The sequence below is a fragment of the Fonsecaea erecta genome (genome assembly GCF_001651985.1).
Source record: "Fonsecaea erecta strain CBS 125763 chromosome Unknown Scaff12, whole genome shotgun sequence".
In the NCBI taxonomy this organism is placed as follows: domain Eukaryota; kingdom Fungi; phylum Ascomycota; class Eurotiomycetes; order Chaetothyriales; family Herpotrichiellaceae; genus Fonsecaea; species Fonsecaea erecta.
Window position 1 is genome coordinate 242,267 of NW_017387255.1, and position 19,412 is coordinate 261,678.

At 51.2% G+C, this 19,412-nt stretch overlaps 6 protein-coding genes across 6 annotated transcripts; 4 read left to right on the forward strand and 2 right to left on the reverse strand.

Moving 5' to 3' along the window:
- Window positions 1-1,458: 1,458 nt before the first annotated feature.
- AYL99_10650 (putative membrane protein) lies at window positions 1,459-2,286 on the forward strand (the record flags this gene model as incomplete). The annotated part of the gene is made up of 4 exons (XM_018842156.1): window positions 1,459-1,602; window positions 1,655-1,849; window positions 1,900-2,055; window positions 2,113-2,286. The coding sequence occupies 4 exons, from the start codon at window positions 1,459-1,461 to the stop codon at window positions 2,284-2,286; spliced, it is 669 nt and encodes a 222-aa protein (XP_018688317.1).
- A 626-nt stretch (window positions 2,287-2,912) lies between these two features.
- AYL99_10651 (hypothetical protein) lies at window positions 2,913-4,703 on the reverse strand (the record flags this gene model as incomplete). The annotated part of the gene is made up of 1 exon (XM_018842157.1): window positions 2,913-4,703. One exon carries the CDS (start codon window positions 4,701-4,703, stop codon window positions 2,913-2,915), a length of 1,791 nt encoding a protein of 596 aa, XP_018688318.1.
- Window positions 4,704-9,867: 5,164 nt separating this feature from the next.
- Window positions 9,868-11,338, forward strand: AYL99_10652 (hypothetical protein; the record flags this gene model as incomplete). The annotated part of the gene is made up of 3 exons (XM_018842158.1): window positions 9,868-9,918; window positions 9,968-11,065; window positions 11,123-11,338. 3 exons carry the CDS (start codon window positions 9,868-9,870, stop codon window positions 11,336-11,338), a joined length of 1,365 nt encoding a protein of 454 aa, XP_018688319.1.
- An 816-nt stretch (window positions 11,339-12,154) lies between these two features.
- AYL99_10653 (hypothetical protein) lies at window positions 12,155-14,973 on the forward strand (the record flags this gene model as incomplete). Its single annotated transcript, XM_018842159.1, has 3 exons — window positions 12,155-12,235; window positions 13,389-13,952; window positions 14,101-14,973. The coding sequence occupies 3 exons, from the start codon at window positions 12,155-12,157 to the stop codon at window positions 14,971-14,973; spliced, it is 1,518 nt and encodes a 505-aa protein (XP_018688320.1).
- A 40-nt stretch (window positions 14,974-15,013) lies between these two features.
- AYL99_10654 (hypothetical protein) lies at window positions 15,014-16,372 on the reverse strand (the record flags this gene model as incomplete). Its single annotated transcript, XM_018842160.1, has 1 exon — window positions 15,014-16,372. The coding sequence occupies one exon, from the start codon at window positions 16,370-16,372 to the stop codon at window positions 15,014-15,016; it is 1,359 nt and encodes a 452-aa protein (XP_018688321.1).
- Window positions 16,373-17,132: 760 nt separating this feature from the next.
- AYL99_10655 (hypothetical protein) lies at window positions 17,133-17,959 on the forward strand (the record flags this gene model as incomplete). Its single annotated transcript, XM_018842161.1, has 3 exons — window positions 17,133-17,483; window positions 17,560-17,766; window positions 17,831-17,959. 3 exons carry the CDS (start codon window positions 17,133-17,135, stop codon window positions 17,957-17,959), a joined length of 687 nt encoding a protein of 228 aa, XP_018688322.1.
- Window positions 17,960-19,412: the final 1,453 nt, after the last annotated feature.

Sequence of the window (19,412 nt, forward strand, 5' to 3'; positions counted from 1 at the left end):
CAACGGATCATACACGACCACCTGCAGCACGCCTCAATGGATAGAACCACTTCGCAACATGCTGCCCTTCCCAGCTTAGTACAGTCACAGCCTTATGCCACGCACGCTTCGGCCTTGGCACGCTCCACATGTTTCCGTCCCGAAGTATCCAGTATCCAAGACTGCCCGGTGTTGTATCCTTCCAGGGTTACAAAATGCGAACTCGCAAGGCTTTAGATCGTCTATCAATATCGATGTTGCCTGAGCGTCATCAGCACCCAGGGTCCCGTATGACTGCAATGGATTCTTGCATGATCTCCGAAAGATATAGAAGCATGCTTCGAGACATTGCTCTACAGCGGAACGACATCTGCATTTCCCATTTTCCAATATAAAGATTCTCATCTTGTGCTCTGCACCCAAAAGGCGTTTGCACCAACGTGTTTACCTCAGCATGACTGTCATGGCACAGCATCTCCAAGCCCGTGTGAACGAAGACAATGCAACCATGTCCCTTTCTTTACCTGCAGAGAACTACTTCAGAGAACCTACATCGTCAAGCATTTTATATTTACATATTGGGTTCATGATGTTGGCTTGGATAGGATCTCTTCCCCTCCGCAAGTAGCCCCCCTCCAACCAAGAACCAAACGCTGACATGTCCAGTTGCGTCGTTGGACATCGCCCGCTCGAGCCTTGCATATCCGGCCAGAATACTCCTTGTCGGGCTGCATGCCCTCGGAACCGTCTTTGGTCTAGCATACAACTCCAAAACACCCGACTTATATCGCAATAGCTCACATCATTCGCTTGCCTGGACGTTGTCCGCAGTTGCGATTCTGGAATCAATCCTAAGCATCACGAGAAGCTTGTCGCGGTCCCGCTCGATCAAAGCTACCTATGATACGAGTCACGAACGGCGGCCGCTTGTTTCGTCTTCCAGGCTGTTTCAAGAAACCGAGGAGTCCCGTGGTGATGACCAAATACACGCTATAGACCCATCCTGGAGTGCGAGCCGAACAAGTCGAATGAATTCCACGAGAACCGATTCCCACACTCGGTTCAACTTTGCTTTCCTTCCTTCTCGTGCCGCAATCGAAGGATGGTATACACGGCCCTTCTCCTGGTCCACAAGGATTTCAAAGGGGCGCTTCGTCCCTAATGCGACGTTCACATCTCGCTTTGTCGTCATGGTGATGATAATTCTAGCGTTTGTTTCTTTCTGCACTGGAATAGTTTCTATGGCTGGAATATTTGTGAGGAGTCTCCGTTTACCATACTTGGATATCCGTTAACAACGCTCAGCATGGAGATCGAATCTTCAATGGCTTAGCCCATTTTATCAAAGGGGGGGTTTTCTTCTTCGTCGGCGTCATCACTTTGCTCCGTTGCATTGGCTGCTTTTCTGGGCTTGGCTGGGCGTGGAATCTCAAATCCTCAACAGGATATCCGTCTCGGAAGTGGAGTTGCTCTGTCACCATGGAGGGTGTTGAATGCTTGCTAATCTTCATTTATGGAATCACCAATGTTTTCCTTGAACATGTCTCAGGTTGGGGGGAGGCGTGGACGGCACAGGATCTTGAACATGTCGCCATCACGCTCTTGTTCATGGGCGGTGGTTTGGTGCGTTTCGCTCGGTCTTTGATTGCTGCGCGAGATATTGACTGCGCCATAGTGCGGTATGATGGTCGAGTCCCGGGTATTGTCAACAAGGCAGGCGTCGGAAGCCTCTCTCACATTAGGCGAAAGCCGGACGTTGATACCCGGATACTCGCCCAACCCCGTACCAGCCATGATTATGTTTCTACTAGGCACAATACTCAGTGGCCACCATCAAAGCACAACGGAGTCTTCAATGATGCACAAATGGGTAACCTCTTCACACGTTTGTGCTTCGCCACGGTGACTAACACTTCGCAGATCGGTAATTTTCTCGCAGCAGCATCGATTACAAGGAGTCTCACGTACCTGGTGCTCTACATTGCACCAGCAAGATCTCTGCTACCGTCCCGGCCTCCATCTGAGCTTGTCACGTCTTTCTGTCTGATGTCGGGAGGTCTGATGCTCATGGCCAGTGTAAGGAGCCATGAAAAGACCTGCTGTGGTGACGGTCGGTGCTGACGAGGAATACAGAACAGTGACACGGTCGATGCGATGATTGAGAACGATCTGAACGCGATGCTCGTCGCCACGGTCATTATGAGCATAACGACTGTTCTGATGGCGTGGTGTTGTGTGCTGGTTGCTATACAGGAATGGGCACAGAGGAGGGAGGGAGTGACGAAAAACAGGAAAGACTTGGACTGAGTCTGAACATCCTTCAGCGTCACAAGGAGCATGTGGAAGAAGTTACGAGCATGGGCTCGAGCAAGGTGAAACTATTACCATAATTTTATACCTTTCAATGTTATTTAGAAAGTACCTGTTTGTACGATCAAGTGCATTGCATCCTCAACATTTGTGTCTCTTGCGTCCGGTGGTGATTCTGCGTGTCGGCACAGCGCAAAACCATCAACCTTTGAGGCACGGTCAAGAATGCGTCACGATTTCTTAACCGGTTCTGTCGGTACTGTCGTTCAGCCACCCGGGTGGATGTAGTGGAAAAGCCAACCACTCTTGTCCTTGGCAGCACAAGCAACGGTCGAACTGCTCCATAACTGCCTTGCCACGGCACAATCACTCGACATCGAAGAGCGCACTAGGTGGGAGAAAGCAGGGGCCGGAAGCATGTCTTTTCGTTCTTGAGTTCCTATTGCACATGCGAAATCGCCTTTCTTGATGAGAGTTCGTCGCCGGCTGGATGGTGTACAACAACAAAGTCCCTGAGAAGGACGGATCTATCATCATCCAGTTAAGTGGTCCCACGATTCCCTTCCGCTCCGATGTCAGTCGCGAAATATGTTTGCGGGCGACACCACCTTTGAGGCATGAGCTCAGAGGTTGCTACAATCCAGCGCTTCTCCCGTGTTGACCACTATGCCAGGTCTAAATATGACTCTCACAAGAAGCTCGCCGTAGTACATTTTCCGTAGATACCCATTCGGGGCCCGAAACAGGTCCAGCTTTCTGTACATCGCGTATGCTCCCATCATACCTTTCAAGCATTCGTTGATCTCTTGATGGGTGTAATCATTGAGTTCTGCAGGTATTCGTGAAAAATGATGATTTAAGGAGGTTCTCTCAGTCCACGTCGCTGCCATATAGCCCAGGCGCAGGACTCTGTCCTCTGAACAAGACAATTCGCAAACCCCAATTCGTTTGGTCTCCGGAATGTCGTGGCAGCTATCTACCACGAGCCCGTGCTCTTCAATATCTGCCATGATCATCGCTACATGCCCTCGGGCATAGTTGACGAGGCCGTCCTGGTACCCGAGTTGACTCTTCAATAAAGAAATGAAATCACGCCTGATTTGAGGGTCACGACAGAGCATAGCACACGTGAAAAATGTGCCGTTGACGAAGCGGTCGACATATACAACTGGGCGCCCTGCATGACGGGAGGCAATGACCTCTTTGCCGAGCCGACAAATTTCTGCGAACGTTCCAGCATATGCATCAACCCGAAGCTCGTCCGCCGCGAGGAGCTTAGCGTGAAATAAAAGGCGAGCAAGTAGTAGTCCGACCTTCACTTGCACTAGTTGTAGCTTCTCAGTAGCAGAGTTTGCGGGCAAGCTGCGGTAAAGCATGTCCCAATGGAACAGGATCGTAGAGAAGTGTTGACCTACATCACAAGCAAAAGAGCAGTCCGGATCAACGTAAGCCCCTAGAGTGATATTGCGCATTACTCGTGCAATGACTTCCATCATCATAGCCTTAAATGAAGACAATACCTGTTCACCATTTGTGAATGGACCGCTCGGAAAGTGTTGGACAAGTCTGATGTCTTCGCAGTTTGCGACTGTTTTCTCAAATAGAAAGGCAACGTCAGCGGCCCAGAGTTTATAGCCATGCTGCTGACCGATAGACATGAGTACACTGGACAGCTGCTCAAGACCGCCACCACTGTCCGTGCCATTGTCCAGCTGAAGCATCTTAAGACCAGAATCGATGGCCCGATCAGCAGCTTCGTTTTCCGCTCGGAGAAGATGGTAGGTCGCGACGAGAATCGAGGATGTTATCAGTGATTGCCGATTCGTTTCCCCAGACAATATGGTCCGAAGCGCTTTGTTGCATTGTGTCAAGGCAAAGTGGTCGAGCGGGACGGCCCGTGGCCTTTGCAAGAACTCATATGTTGCTGCGATGGCGACCACAAGATGTCGAATGCCGGGTTCGGATTCTACCAAACAAGGAACAATGCCTTTCCAGAATTCTCTGTGTCGTTGCACTGTAAGAATTTTATTGACTGCGACTTCTTGGAAGTACGAAGCACTGCGTCTTTCGTGGACGGTCCAGTCATGATTTCTCTGTATCGGATAGCTGGGCGTTAATGGCAACCAGGGAGAGGTGCAGGCGCAGTATCGGTGATCAGGATTGGCGTGGCCCAGCCCGGGATGTCTGCTCCCACGTGTAGCCTGAAAATTCTTAAGCTTGAAGACATGTTTGCGTCCGGTCGTAACGGCAGTGTTTACTCTGTACAATGTCGTTGTTGCTTGTTTCCGGCTCGCTGCTTTTTGGTGTCGGCTTACAGCTTGAGCCTGTGAGAAAATGTCAAGGCGCTCCTGACCTTCAGACTGTGACAAGGATTGGGATTGAGCACTCTTGGTAACCCATAATAATGTTGCCATTTCGCCTGCCGTCGACGCTTGACCAGGGCAGGATAACAGGCGAACGTAGCTAAGCGTTTGGAAGAGTCATTATTGTGAATTCAATCCAGCATATTCTGTATGTCAAATGTGATTCCAACCCTGGTTGGCGAGTGTAAAAGGTACAGAACATTGTTCGAGGGCCTGTTGCGATTGCCGTGATCCGGAAAAATGCAAGGCATTTAGGCAGGTGTCCGATCAAGGATGGACGAGTTGTACATTGCGTCGGCGTCAGCGCCAGCGCAATTAGTCAAAGGGTCATTGATTGAGCCGACCAGGGTGCGGTTATCACGTGTAGATCCTCTCCTACGCAGCCCGATGGTTACGTTTTGGTATTGACACGCATGTTTTTGGTATAAACAGGCACTTTTAGTCGCTGTTAGCCAACGCACTCAACAACCAATGCTATAACCTGTTGACCATTGCTGCCTGACAAGGCTGAGTCAGGTGCCTGTACCTCGTACATTGTACCGGATGGGAATATTGCTCTCTGATTAGCTGGGGTTTTAGCGTAAGGCTGAGGTCTTTGCAGTTACTATTTCTTTTGTCTGCCGATAACATGGCACAGAACAATAATCAAGCCATCTGTCAAGTATCCTACCGCCGTACGAGTTGATTCCAAACGGCCTTGAAGTCGCACCCCAGTTCAATAGTGCACGGACTGGGGCTTGCATCGTATTTGACTATAGGACGAACGACAATCACGAAAGCCTGTCGTTTGTGTGACGACATTGGGCTAAGCCTCGAAGTCGAATTCTTCGAATAACTATTCTGAACATGACCTTAACGAGCCATGATCAATATTTGGGACTCAATTGAACATCGTGGTACTAGGTCTCTTCTACGACCTGTTGATTCCGTAAGCACCGAACACGTTGGAAATTCCAACTCAGCCAACCACTAATGCTCAGGCATATGACGAATTCGGGGAAGCCAGCATAACTAGGACGGCCCTCACCCATAGCACTCCTGTGAAGGATTGACTTTCGAACTCTTGTGGCCGATTGCGTACAAGCCTGAGGACATGCATCGAAGGCCAGCGAATGGCATGGCAAAAACGATCCACCTCGCTATCTTCTGTAAGTTGATGGTCCTGTAAGTGCCTGCTTGATGGTGGTGTGTAAGGTAAAGCAGGTTCAGCACATATAAGGTCAAACAGAGCCAGAGCGCAAGCAATATAGCTGATCCAGAACTTTATCGCTTCTCGTCGGTGCTGATCTCGGTGGGCGACGGATGGTTATTGGATGACAGGAGCTTGATATTGCCGATGACCCATGAATTTTTAATTGTGCCATGAGGAGTCGGCGTCTTGTTTTCTTCATGCGTCCTGCTGTCGAATTCTCCTCAAGTAGGTGAAGACGGACCTCATGCAGGAAGCCTCCGAGGGCTAGAAGGTGAGGGAAGAGACGGGTCGATGCGAGAATAGCCAAGGCCATCTTTGGATGAGTAGCATCTCGGTTTGTAGAAAGTAGAGACATGATGTCCTCGGCGATTCGGACGGCGCAGGCCGCGCTCAGGGATATCCCAACACCCCAGCAGAGCCATGTTTAAAGACGAGGTACAACACAAATGGTTCAATGAGTAGATACAGAGTCAACTCGACAATGTAAAGGTCTGATGTGCCCGAGAGCGTTACGGTAATGAGCTCAAAAACCGGGATTGCACCAGAAAATCAAGATAGCTAGATGGCTTTTGTGGTGGCAGGCTGTCCGGTTACATGGTTCTCGGCCATGCTTTTGTAGCCATTTCCCAGACTCAGTCTCATATCAATCCCGACCCTGATCGAACGTTGGACGATTCACCTGTCAATTTCCGCTTTCGGATTCTTTGAGTTTCCTACCACTGGTGCAGAGCCTATATCTTCGTATTCGTATATCACTTCACACCATCTGACCTGTACCTGGGCTGCTGCTAGTAGAGTAAATCTAGTCTTCGTGTGAATATGCCACTCGCTCTGCTCTTAGGTAGACCCAATTTCGAACTCAAAGAGCCCTTGCTTGAAGGTTTTTGAGTGAATGTCCCATCTGATTCGGTTCGAAGTACGAGATGCCCTCCTCAACCCTGCAGTTTTTGCTGACTGAGACGATAATACATAAAATGGTGAAGCACACAGAGTGGATATATACTCGGTATAGCGGACTGCATGCAAGCTAGGATCCACTAACCACTACCTGTTCAGGAAATTTCAAAAAGCTTAAAAATGAGCTAGCTTAGGGCTCCCCCGGGGAGTGGAGTTGTCACGGCCTATACCAAGGATCCACCCTATTCACGTCTGGGATTGCGAGCAAGGCACCAGACAGTGTCCACTGGCGGTTCCGAAGCAGTCGATCATTTTCAGGAAGCCGACTGTTTTCTCTCACTGCATCTTCACTGAGTATCACGAATTTCTGTTGAATAGCACCATATGGGTTCGATCGCCAGAAGTGTGCTGCTGGAATCGGTCTCACATCTGAATACTTGCAACACCATCATGAGAGGAAAGAAGCTAAAAAAGCTGCCACAGCAGATGAAAACATCGAATCAGATGATGCAGCTACTGCGGGCCACAACACTCAGAAATCAGACACTGTACATGCGCAAGAGCGTTATTTGTCCATAGACGCAGTGCCAAGTACGTTGACGATGAAGAATAGTGGAAGCTCGATGAAGTGCAAGGCGAGCTGACAAAGATTGGTCTCGACACCAAAGAGATTGTGAAGCGATTCACAGAAGATCACCCTCCTACCAGTGCTTTTGAGGATGCAGGGCTCTCACTACCAGTGGTATTGCCTCAACGAAGACCTAAAGCACGAACTCGAGGCTTCATCAAAGCCTATACTCCTGAACTGCAGGACTGTGATATTGACTAAGAGATATTCCTGGAATTTGTTGAAACGTTTAATCACGCAACTTTAACCTCCCCCATGACTCGATGCCATCAATCTCGCATCGTTTGCTTTTGTTACGTTACCGACAGATATTTTCCAGGCCCTGTCGATCGCCATCGTGATTCTGTCGATATTGCGAAGAATATGCAGAGTTAACATAGGCACGAATACATACTTCGTCAGTCCAATGAGGACTTTTTTCGCCCTCGCGGCCTCTATGCTCTGGTCCCAACCCGGAACCCCGAATCCAGTGAAAGGGGCATTGACGTGGACTTGAATCAGATAATCATTGATAGTCTACAGCCGGCTGACGGGCTGTTGGAGAAGATCAAGAACATTTTCAGACCGTCTATGGGAAACAAAGTCGGGATTGTATTCTCTGAGACTGCGCCACTCATCTTCCCTGAGGTTGATAGTTTGGCCAACGATCGCTCCACTGGGCAAAAAACTTTTAGGAGAAGTCAAGAAGAATAAAGGTCTCATAGCTTACTACTTCGACTGAAGAGCTCGAGCCGATGATGCTGGAGTGAATCCTGGCAGTCAAGTTGAGAACGGGCCAAAGCTAGTCTTTGGATCGACATACGCACACCCTAACCACCCTTCCAACACTGCGTCATCTATTTCACTCGTCACAGATGGGAATCAGATCCGTCGCGTCGTCAGCGACTACCCGCTCAGCGTAGGGTGTTTGTTGGCAGCATCATATCCTCTGCGCACGTTGGTGGTGGTCGTGGACAACACCATCCAACACTGCCGCATTGGACGAAAGAACGTATAGTGCTCACAAGACACAATCTGGTGCTGGAAAGGGCTTAGCATAATCATTTAATGCTTGCCCGCTTGGGCCTGGGTTGATCAGATATGGTTCCCAACGATTATTTCAGCATGTAAATTCTCTTGGAGTGCGCATTGCCCGTGAAAACTGCTGACCGACACCATAGCATGTGTTGTAATCGCCCATCATCAATATGCCAAATGAAGATGAACTGGTCGCTGCCAATGGAATCCTAAAGCAGGCTGAAGTACCTTGAAAAGAGTTTGGGATTGCCTATCTTGGAGCTTGAGAAGTCCAAACGACTCTACTTTCCTCAGAGTCAGGTGCAGGCCATATAAATTTAGCCAGTGGCCACCGATACTACAAAGCTGAGTGGTGGTAATTGGACTTGTCAGATCGGTAATTGGAGAGTTCGGAGCTTTATCCTCGGAACCATTGAGTGACACAAAACTGCGGTAGAGACGAATCCGCATAGTGATAGTGCGGTGTGAATGCAGGTCGCATGGCGGTCAGGCATGCTTCCGTGGTTACACCCCGACATCCATTCTTTAGACACCGATAGATATATTTATCTTTTCGACGGCTGCGACCACTCGACCCATCAGCGTTACATCTTGCTCCCACGAAGCACAGCAACCAGGATTATAATAGACTGCGACGATACGGCAGGAAGCAAGCTCTGTATTAGGGTATTGCAATGATATGAGGAAGTGCACTTTTCCCTGCTATATGACATCCTCGCAAATCTTTCACGGTTGCACTTAGAGTAAGAACAAGTGTAGTCTTGTAAGATATTGCGCTTTGTTGGCTGACGCGCCTAAATTTGAATGTGGCTAAAGAACGAAGAATGACTATCAATTTGGGCATATCAGTGGCCACTACCTTCGTCCTAATCCCAACTCGTAACGCTCTTCCAATGACACCAACTACAGCAGTCTGGGCTTTTGTATCAATACCACACTAGTCAGTCAGGCATCCAATGCTGTCTAGAACGTGGCCGTTTTATCCTTGCGTCCTCATAGGCGACAGGGAAGAGTCGGAACTTGAGCAAAGCTAAGTAATAGCCTTCGGTACTCCATCTCAGTATTCCTTCATACTAACCTAGCACGGTAGTCATCGAAGGGGGCGCTCATCTCAAATGTTTGAGATCTAACGAGCAGAATATTGGCTCCATCCGTTTAATTGTTCCTTGTTCTGAACTCGTGCCCACCTCGGCAGTTCTCGAGCTGCCATTCTCCGGATGACCAAAAGTTTTGCTTCTCGAGAGTTTGTACCTTTCAGGTTGTCGTCCGCTGCACCACTTCGCCTGATTCGAGGATAGTACTGTGCCGTCCCGATGAGAAAACTTGACTACTACGTGTAGCGGTTGTCGGATATTGATCAACTCATTGATATATAAGACCGTTCTCGACTCTGGGGGTTTCTACATATCTCATGCCAATTCAAGTACCTTTCAAGATATATCACAGAAAGGAGAAAAATTTGCTTGCCCTACATTCTCAGAATGAGGATAGCGCTTACGATCCTGCCTCTGGCACCCCTGGCTCTGCAGTCTGTGAGTGCTGGCTGTGGCTTCATACTACATCATACTGAACTACCGTTAGACAGCTCAACTATACAACTATACTTACGATCCGACAAATGCCACCCTTTTCCAGCTATCATCTGACCCGTACTTGGCCTTCCTCGTGGAGGCTGTCCTGGCAACAACAATCGCAGAAGGTACCAGCTCTGGCGAGGTCTTACGTATCGCAACTCAGCTAGTTCCTGGCGACCTCAATGGCTCGTATGCGCCATACCACTGGTTCGCGGAGCAAATGACAACCCTGGCGGAAAGCATAGATCCAGAAGTCGACCCGGTTGGGGCTCGTGAAGCATCCTTTCATGCTGCGTCTTACAATCGCGCCAGCGTCGCACTTCTTGTAGGCAACGCGAGTGACCCCAGACTCTATGAGGCGTGGACGCCAATGCTGGAGCAGTTCGCCACGGCCATTGCCCTGCTCAAACCAGCTCCTGGTGTGCCTGTTACCATCAAAGCCCCCAACTCCAGCATTGGTGCTTTCGACATTCCAGCGTACTTCTTCAAGGCTTCTGCCAGCAATGAATCGTTGCCCACTGTCATTGTCGGCACTGGATACGATGAGCCCATGCAAGACATGTACCATTTATCGTGCTCCGAAATCCTCAAACGTGGCGTCAACTGTCTGTTGTACGAAGGCCCGGGACAAGCAACGCCTCGCCGGGCCGGTCTTGGCTTCATTCCAGATTGGTGGTCCGTCATAACTCCTATCGTCGACTATCTTCACACGAGAGTCGATGTCGATGTCGACAAAATTGTGCTTTTGGGGGACTCCTTCGGTGGCCTTCTTGCCCCACTTGCAGCTTCCAGGGAGCATCGCTTGTCGGCGATGGTGCTGCTCGATGGCCTTCCCAACTTCCGGCAAGTCTTGGAGGAGCAGTTTCCGGAGGATGTCCTCACTCTCTATGACTCGGGCAAAGAAGACGAGTTCAACGCTGCCGTGAACGAGGCTTTGGAAAGTGATGAGGCGCCTACATCATACAAGTTTGTCTGGATATACAGCCTTTGGTCCATGAAAACCGAGTCCCCATACGAAGCCTGGACGCGTCTTGGTGATTTCAGCTGGAACGCCACGACTGCGGGTGAGATCGGGAATCTTCCCGTATATGTTGCAAAAGGCCAGGTATGTTTACTCTCTCTTTTTTTGAGACGAAAGCGAGAACTGATTTACCTTGATTAGGATGATCTCTCCACTGGGAACGAGCCTGAATTAGCGAGACAGTATCTCGTCCAAGGGCGTCCAAATGGTGGCAATCTGACATACTATCATGAGTTCCTCACATCCTTAGGCGCCGGCGAGCACACATCGATTGGTGCGGAGGCGCAAGTCTATATCAGCGTCTTTACCTGGCTGAGTCAGGTCTGGGGTGGCTACAAGTTCACCAATCATTTATAAGTATACAATGTGCCTAGCCTGAAACCTGGTGACTATGAGGAATCGCAGTGTTTGACAGCGGAATGCGGACTGGCGGGCTGGGGTTCATTGCGATAGGCAGGACCGAAGTTGATCATCGGAATTGAGAGTTCCGTCAAAGAACGAATGGTGATCCAGTTCTATCAAGCCTTATCAGCCGCCTCACCCCTCTTCAAAACTGCCCTAACCCATTGTCTATGCTGCTATTCTCAAAATGCACTTGATGGCCTGGTGAACTTGGCATGAATTTACCATATCTTGGTCCGTCCAGCAAATATCTCTCGACCCTTCACGCCATGTTTGCTTCCGCATCCTGAACAACGTCACTGGGCAAGTCCCAGGGAAGTTGACATCTTCCTTAGTGGACTCCTTGTGGTTTCTCAGCAAGAGAAGATCATCTTCTTGCGCCGCAATGTGCCAGAGCCTGACGTGAAGAAGTTGTTGAGGTTTCTTCCGGGCTTCCCTAACATTTCTGACGAGCCTATTCGGTTCCTCACACGAGGTGAGTTTTGTTACCAGGCTCCGTCGATACGCACAACCATGCTCCACAATGGACTCAAGGAGCATGGGCCGATGACTCCAGATCATGGACTGGTTAAGTAAGGTCACATTTCCCCATGAAGCCAAGTTTGATAATTCTGAATATGCTCGCAAGACTTGCGCCAGTTGTGTCGATGGCTTCATCAAGCAAGACGTGACAGCGGCGTCGTACTATGGCAGTCTGCATGGCGAAGCAATCAAGATACTAGTGGACACATGTCTTAAGAAGGCCAGCGAGCCCTGGTGGGAAAATACAACATGGCACGGACTGCTCCAGCCTTCTACTGCGACAAGACCAACAAGGTACCACTGGGAGTGCCTGAGAACTTCATTGCCCAGGTAAAAAGAATACACCCGTCGGGCAGCTGGTTCAGCGAATCTCAACTCCACGTTTTGCAAGTTGCTGTGATGAAGAACTACTCGCCGGAACAGGCGATTTTTTGAGGCTCCTTCGCGAAATAACAGTTCTGGACGACAAATCAGATTTGCCCTCCGCTGTGAAATCAATACGCTCTGGCGTTGTCGAAAGAGACTGCCTACTTTGAATTGATACCGAGCAACATACTTTCCAGCCCGCTATCGCCTGGCGCAAGCACAATACGACAGAATGAGCCTTTAATTACAGCACCTATCAGGCTTATCTCAAAGTCACTCTCGATACACTCTCAGAGCACCCTACCATCACCTCTGGTGAAGCCTGGCGCCTCGGGTGGGCAGCCCAATCAAGGAGGGATTTAGGGGTTGTGCCGCCCACCAACTTAGCGGTCAGCGGTGCACCACTGAAGCCCCAGTGGCTCTGGCGTCCTGCCAAAATTCAGCCCCTACAGCCGGTGGGGCGAGGGCGAGCAAGGGCGGGGGTCGCGAGCAGTTCAACCACACCTTGGCATATTCGAAGGTGGAATGCCTGAAACCAGGGGAACTACATACCAATTACTCGATAAAGCTTCAAAAATTGCTGTCCGAATCTCCAACTATTCGTACTCGGGAGGTGGATCGAGGCACTCCGTTTCCGATTATCGTCCCCTAGTTGGTCGAAGACTCCACTTAGGGAAAAGATGGCAGACTGGAAGGCTTTTCACAGCGGAACGCTCCCTAGGCACCAGCATAAATTGCTTCCGGAAGATCCTGTCCTGTATACTTCACGCTCCGTCAGCATCACTACACCGTCGAAACTGGTCCAACGCTCATGTGAGCAAAGATCAAAGCCTGCATTGGGCTTTTCGTGTATCACCGCAATGGTGGGTGTGGCGGGAAAATCCAAGGGTTGCAACACCTGTAGGAAGCGAAAGATCCACGTAAGTATCGAGATCCGTGTTGCTGTCTCCTTTCAAACTTGTGGCATAAAGGCTAAAGTCGGTGGTAGTGTGATGGATGCAGGCCCTCCTGTGCTCGATGTACGAAGACTAATCGGATATGCGGAGGATATCAGCGTGAACGACATTTCAAGAATCTGAGCGCCTTGGATCGAGATTCCTTGTTGACTCGAACTCAGCCTTTGACTTCGCTGACAGACTTGCACACCATCAACACCCGCTCACCTGCCGACTTGACGCCCTGCAGCACCCCTGAAACGGACGACGGGGCAACATCCACAGACCAGAAGCTTCAAAGTCCCAGAGACAAGCCCAGTCTAGCGGAGCTGTTCGCGAACTTCCTCGACAATTACATCCCCCAGGAAGAAGCCAAACTTCAGAATGGGCACAAGGTCCCAGTTTCCTGGCTGCAAGCTATTGACCCCTCCCGAGTAAACGACGACTCCCTTGATCTCGCAATCCTGGCGTTGAGTCTGGTCTGCCTGGGTCGCAAATATGGCGATGAGAGGCTCCGGCATGAAGGCACAGCAAACTACGGCAGAGCGTTGCGCCGACTACAAGACATTCTCTCACACCACAGTCTGCTTTTCGAGGAGCAGACTCTTGCTAGCTGTATGGCACTGTCCACCTTTGAGGCAAGCGCCCCTTCCTCGGAGTACGTGTATAGGACTCTGGTTGACCGAGTAAGCAGCTACTCGAAGCGTCAGGGGAGAACACTGGCGGATGGGTCAGCCACGTGGAAGGTATTGCACGGTTAATTCAGCTTCGAGGTCCAGAGTTACATGTTGTTGGATTAAGCCATCGTCTCTTCTTGGGCTTCAGATCGACTAGTGTAAGTCGTGGATGTTCTACAGTTTGCCTGAGCAGCAGCTGCTCACACCTCGAGAGCAGATCGTCCTGGCCTTGGCCACCCGCAGATCGACCTACCTGGCACAACAGGACTGGCTGACGGTGCCGTGGAAGGAACACGCGAAGTCGGACTTTGACCAGCTGCTGGATATCATGGCTCAAATGGCCATCCTTCTCGAGGATGCGTCGCGGTTCAACGCCAGCACGACGTTCAACAACATCCCCCATGCACAGAGGATAGAACTTTTCCAACATGGGTGGGAATTTCATTCCCGACTTGAGGACTGGTACCAGGGATTCCTAAGAAAGCACCACCAAGCTGGACCACTCTATCACGAGCGGCCGTCGTCAGCACGTTTTCTTTCTCAATTTGCTGCTGCATCCGTCTTCCCGACGTCTCTCCACTTCCCGAAGTTCGAAATCGCACGGCTTCACCTCTCTTACTGGACCATCCTCCTCTTGCTCTACAGTTGCGTCCTAACCATCCCTCCGTCCTCGCCGTCTCTGGGTAGCGTAAATCCGACTTCTTTGAGCCGTATCGTCGGCGCCACATCTGTGGAAAATGTATTCGAAATTCCCAGACGAGCGCTGGAGCTGGCGAGAATGATCGCCCAGTCCATGGAGTATCTCCTCTCGGAAGATATGCACATTCTCGGACCGCAGAAGGTCTTTTTCGCCCTGCGTACGGCAATGCACGTCTTCACAAGTATGGGGCAAGGGGAGCAGGAGCACTGGTGCAAGGGGATCTTTGAGGAGCTCGACCGCCGCGGGTTTCCCTTTGGCAAGATATTGTGTCGGTGTGAATGGGATGATTTACCAGCGCTCTTGTCCGGAAAATTCACTGTCGCGGGACAAGATGTATCGTCCCAATTAAATTCAGGCACGCACGATGTTTGGAAAAACAAACCAATTTAGAATTGAACGAACATCTATCTATCAAACGCCGTCCGAGACCCTATTGGCGACCACTGATAACGGGAAAGGTATACAAACACCGAGGTAGCGAGGTCGCCGAGTTGTCGGTTCCATCGACGACGGACTGCCAGTTGGGACTTCCTCCATTACATTCCTGGGCATTGCGGATAGCCTCTGCGACATCGATCAACGACTCGAGCACGGCGGGATTCTCGGGCTTGGGGCTGTCGAAGCCTCCCCTACGAAACTCGGCGCACTGAGTGCCCAGGATGAACGGAACGCCCTTCATCGCCTTCCGGCACACGCCCCCTGGGTCGGCTGGGTCGTCTTCGTACTCCGTCGGATCGAGCACGATGTTCCACTCCATGCCAGCCATGGTGGAGCTGACGATCCAGTTCTTCAGATTCGTCTCCATGATGGCGGCGAGGTCCGTACGCGCGGGCACGGCATCCAGGAACGCGCCGCTCTGCGCCAGGCTGAACGCGAAATTGTCCTGGGCCTCGCTGCCCCCGGGCTGGCCGAACGCCGAGTTGGGCCCCGTCCCGAACACGATGTCGATCGACTCCTGCATGCGCCGCTGCGAGCTGTCGACGATCTCCTGTACCTGGCGTCGCAGCTGGTCCTTGGTGCGCTCCGCGAGGTCTCGGATCGCCTCGTTCGCCGCGATCGTGCGCACCACGTCCAACGACCCGCTCAGAGCCTTGTCATCGCCGGCCAGGGAGTAGATGCGGTCGAGGTTTTTGAACAGCTGGACACCGAGGGTAAAGGCCCTGCCGAAGGGAAGAATGCCCAGCACGAATCCCGCGATCGCCTCGAACACGGCTTCCAGAATGTTGCCTTGCTCCTCGGAGAGGCCGTCGACCACTTCATCGATGAAGTTGGAGTTCAAGATCGCCGATCCGGCGTCCTCGATGGCGAAGAAGTTGTTCGACACCGCCTGGTGGAAGCGGATGAAGTTCTCCACCACGAACCCGGCCTGGGGTGAGATGTACCCGCCGCACGCTTCGTTACCGACGTTGGGGATATCTTTGAAGGCGCAGTCCGTCCCGACGGCAGGGTTGACCCCGACGGGGTGTTTGCACAGGTCGGAACCGACGATGGAGCAATCAAACAGGAAAGACTCGCCGGGCAAGAGGTTCTGTCTGACGAAGTATCCCGGGAACCCGAGATCGGTAGACGTCCCGGCGCCGAACGTCAGGACAAAGCTAGACAAAAAATCGTCGATCCGGAACGCCGCCCAGTTCGACGTGGACAGGTCTGCCGCCCCGCACGCTTTGACCTGTTGGTCGGCAGGGTTGCAGAGCTCCTGGCGCGGGAAGAGTTGCTGGGCGCCGGTGTGGTTTTGGGCGGCGGCAAATGACAAGAGGAAGAGAGAACTGAGTACAGATGAAAGAAACATGGTTGGGAAAAACCCTGTAAGGGTATTGATAGTGTAGGGGAGACGTCTACTAGGGCAAAAAGAAACTCGAGTATCTGGCTGTCTGCCGCATGGACCTATTTATACAACTCTCCTGAGACAGATATCTTCCCCATCCGTACGCCTCAGGTAGGCCGCTCGCCTCAGCCGCCACGACATCTCAAAAGTCGAATATGAGCGGGCTTCCTGCCTGGGCGTTCCGGGCTTTCCCTTCATAACCACATGGTGATGGTTTTGTAATACACGTTGGCCCGAGAACATATAATATGTGCCAAAAAATAGCACAGTTCTCAATGCGGAAGTGCATTTGTTACGACTAGCCGATACAAGGCTGACTAGGGCCTTCGTTTCTCAGCCTCACTAGCCTCACAACCTTGGCTCCGGCTGTCGATTGGCCCAATGCAGCGCGAGTCGGATTTAGCAGGGGCAACCAAGACTTTGTCCGGCGTTTGGTAGAGACGCGCCATGGCGAATTTACTCAGCGACGACGGCTGGAGCTATTGACCGGGGAGCATATCGCACTATTCCGCAGCAGGGAAACAAAAGGGACCGATGAAAAGGGCACACAAGCCCCCTAGACTTGGCAGTCAGTCTGTAATGTATATATCAAACAGGTGCTGGGAACTAGCACCGTCATCACTAGCAGTCCGCCGACTTCGAGTGCTCCTCGTCTAAAAGCCCCTGACTATCTTACACCTACCTTCAAACACCATCTGGGCCATACCAGACTATCAGGATATCAATGGAACCGCTGCGAAGCCACAATACTCACGGCCAGTCCCACTTCGCCAGTGTGAGCACAAGTTACGATCAAGTACGCAATGCGAAGAAAACGGCCCTCGCTCGTCTGAACCGCCTGCGTGTGGTAGTCAGGCTCATCACACTCACCGTCGGAGCATCCATCGTAGGCGTCCTGGCTCATGCAGCGGTGGTCTGGTACACGACGCGGGACGACGTTCTCATGCAGCCGCACGGCATCCGCATGCGAGGCTGGCCGGCGCAGATGGATCTGGTTCCCACGTGGATCATGTTGGCGGTGGCGGTGATTGCCATTGTCGTGCAGATATTTGCGCTTCTCACATTGCTTCGAGGAGTACGTTGGCCTACCGCTTTCCTCTGCCTTTACTTCTGTCCGGGTACTCGCTGATATTGTCTGCCATTGGCTCCAGGGTTACCGTCTCCGCGAATCTGCCTGGCACACTGCAGGGTTATTCTTTACTTCCATGGTGGGGATCGCGATCTGGGTCGTCGCAGCGGTGTACTTCAAACTCCAAGACAACAAGAGGGAAAGGAACTGGACGCTCTGGTCCTGGTCGTGCTCGCATAAGGATCTGATCAATGGGAAGATGTCGTTCGCGGCCATGTGCGTCGAACTGGTATGTCCATTCACCACGCTAAGAAACGGGTTCTGAGTCCTCTATTGCTGACACTTGTCCCCAGAATTACTGTTTTTATATCGCGGTCGTGGTTGCTGCGTTGGAGGTGCTGAATTTGAGCTTGTTCGGATTCCAGTTGCGAAAGGCCAGGAGCCAAGGGGAATATACCACTATCGTGGCAGAGAAACGATGATGGTGGCGTGTCTTGTCACTCCTCCCAGTCTGACCATTACAAAGTCTCTCTGTATTCCTAGTGATTCGGAAGCTCAACCCCATCACCGTGTCTTTTGACAGATATTCGCTTCCAGTTACCCTCAGCCAGTGTACATGATTGGTCTTGTGATTCTATCTCTTCTCTGGAATGTTTCAGCGGTCAGGATCCTTGGCTTTTCCCTAGGTATCCTTTTGGTATATCAGCAAATCAGCATCTGATGGACGACCTCATGGGAATGTCGTAGAAACGTATAACCCAGACCCTCGAGGGCGTGAAATCGGTAGATCAAGTATGGGATTCGCGCTGGGAAGTCTTCCACTTGCTCTTGGACATGAACACGATGTCATTGTGTCCCGTAACCAGGGAGATATATAGAGCGCATTCTGATGGCTGTTGTCCGTCGCTTCCGCAGTTGCAACCCGTTCAATGAGAAGCCTCGTCGCACGGATATATCCCTCATAGACAACTTTTGGTAGAGGTGTATAGCCATCTTCTCTCTGTCTTATTTTCCATGTCAGCTCCCGACCTAGGAGAAATCTCATCAGCTCTTCTTTGCACGTGTTGTAGTCATCCACCCCTTCGACTGAACGGGATCAGTAGATGTAACACGCTGCATTCTATTGTTCCAGAGTTGATGATGTCGGACCATAGTGTAGGAGGAGCTGTATGATGTGTGGAGGTTGTACTGCCTCCATAGCGAGTTGAAGAGGCGTCTTTCCCTCCGCAGTTCTCGCCGTGACATTAGCACTTGCTTCGAGGAGGTATTCGACAATACCACGAGTATCAGAATAAGTGCTCGTGAATTCCAGGGTCGCGTGTAGGGCTGTCTTGAGCTCGACGTCAGCTACGTTCGGATCAGCCTTGAAGGCCAGAAGCGTCTGGGCAACACCCTTCTCCCTAGTGCAGCTGGCCGCGTGTGCGACAATGCCGTCCGGAGGAGTATCTGGAGAACCAACAAATAAGATGGCGTGCTTTTGGCGGGACTGCGAAATGAAGAAATCCAGCGCACCTTGTCGTAGTTCATGGCCAGTTCTGGCTTTTGTCGACGTAGGCTGTCGTATGTTTGATCCCGCTAGCCAGGGCCAGAAGTCTCTTGCCCGAAGACAAAACACTTTTTGCCTCCTCTAAGTCTTTGCATTTGCTGTGCGCTCCCATTTCGTTTTACTGACATTGAAGTTGAAGCTCTTCCTCGTCTTCGCATCATCGTGCAAATTCTCAGAGCATATCTGTACGTAAGATCTTGATACCGCCCATCCAGATAGTCCTTTGTGGGTGCCGCATCTTGCATTAGGCTCACCTCTTAATCGGCATCATTAGATCATGGTTTCCATTGTGAGTCAAGCTTTTCCGGAAGACAGTATCGACTGCTGCCAAGTTTGTGACTGGTGTGATCGTCTTATAAGAGGGTGGTTTTCCGCCATGGAAGCAGCCA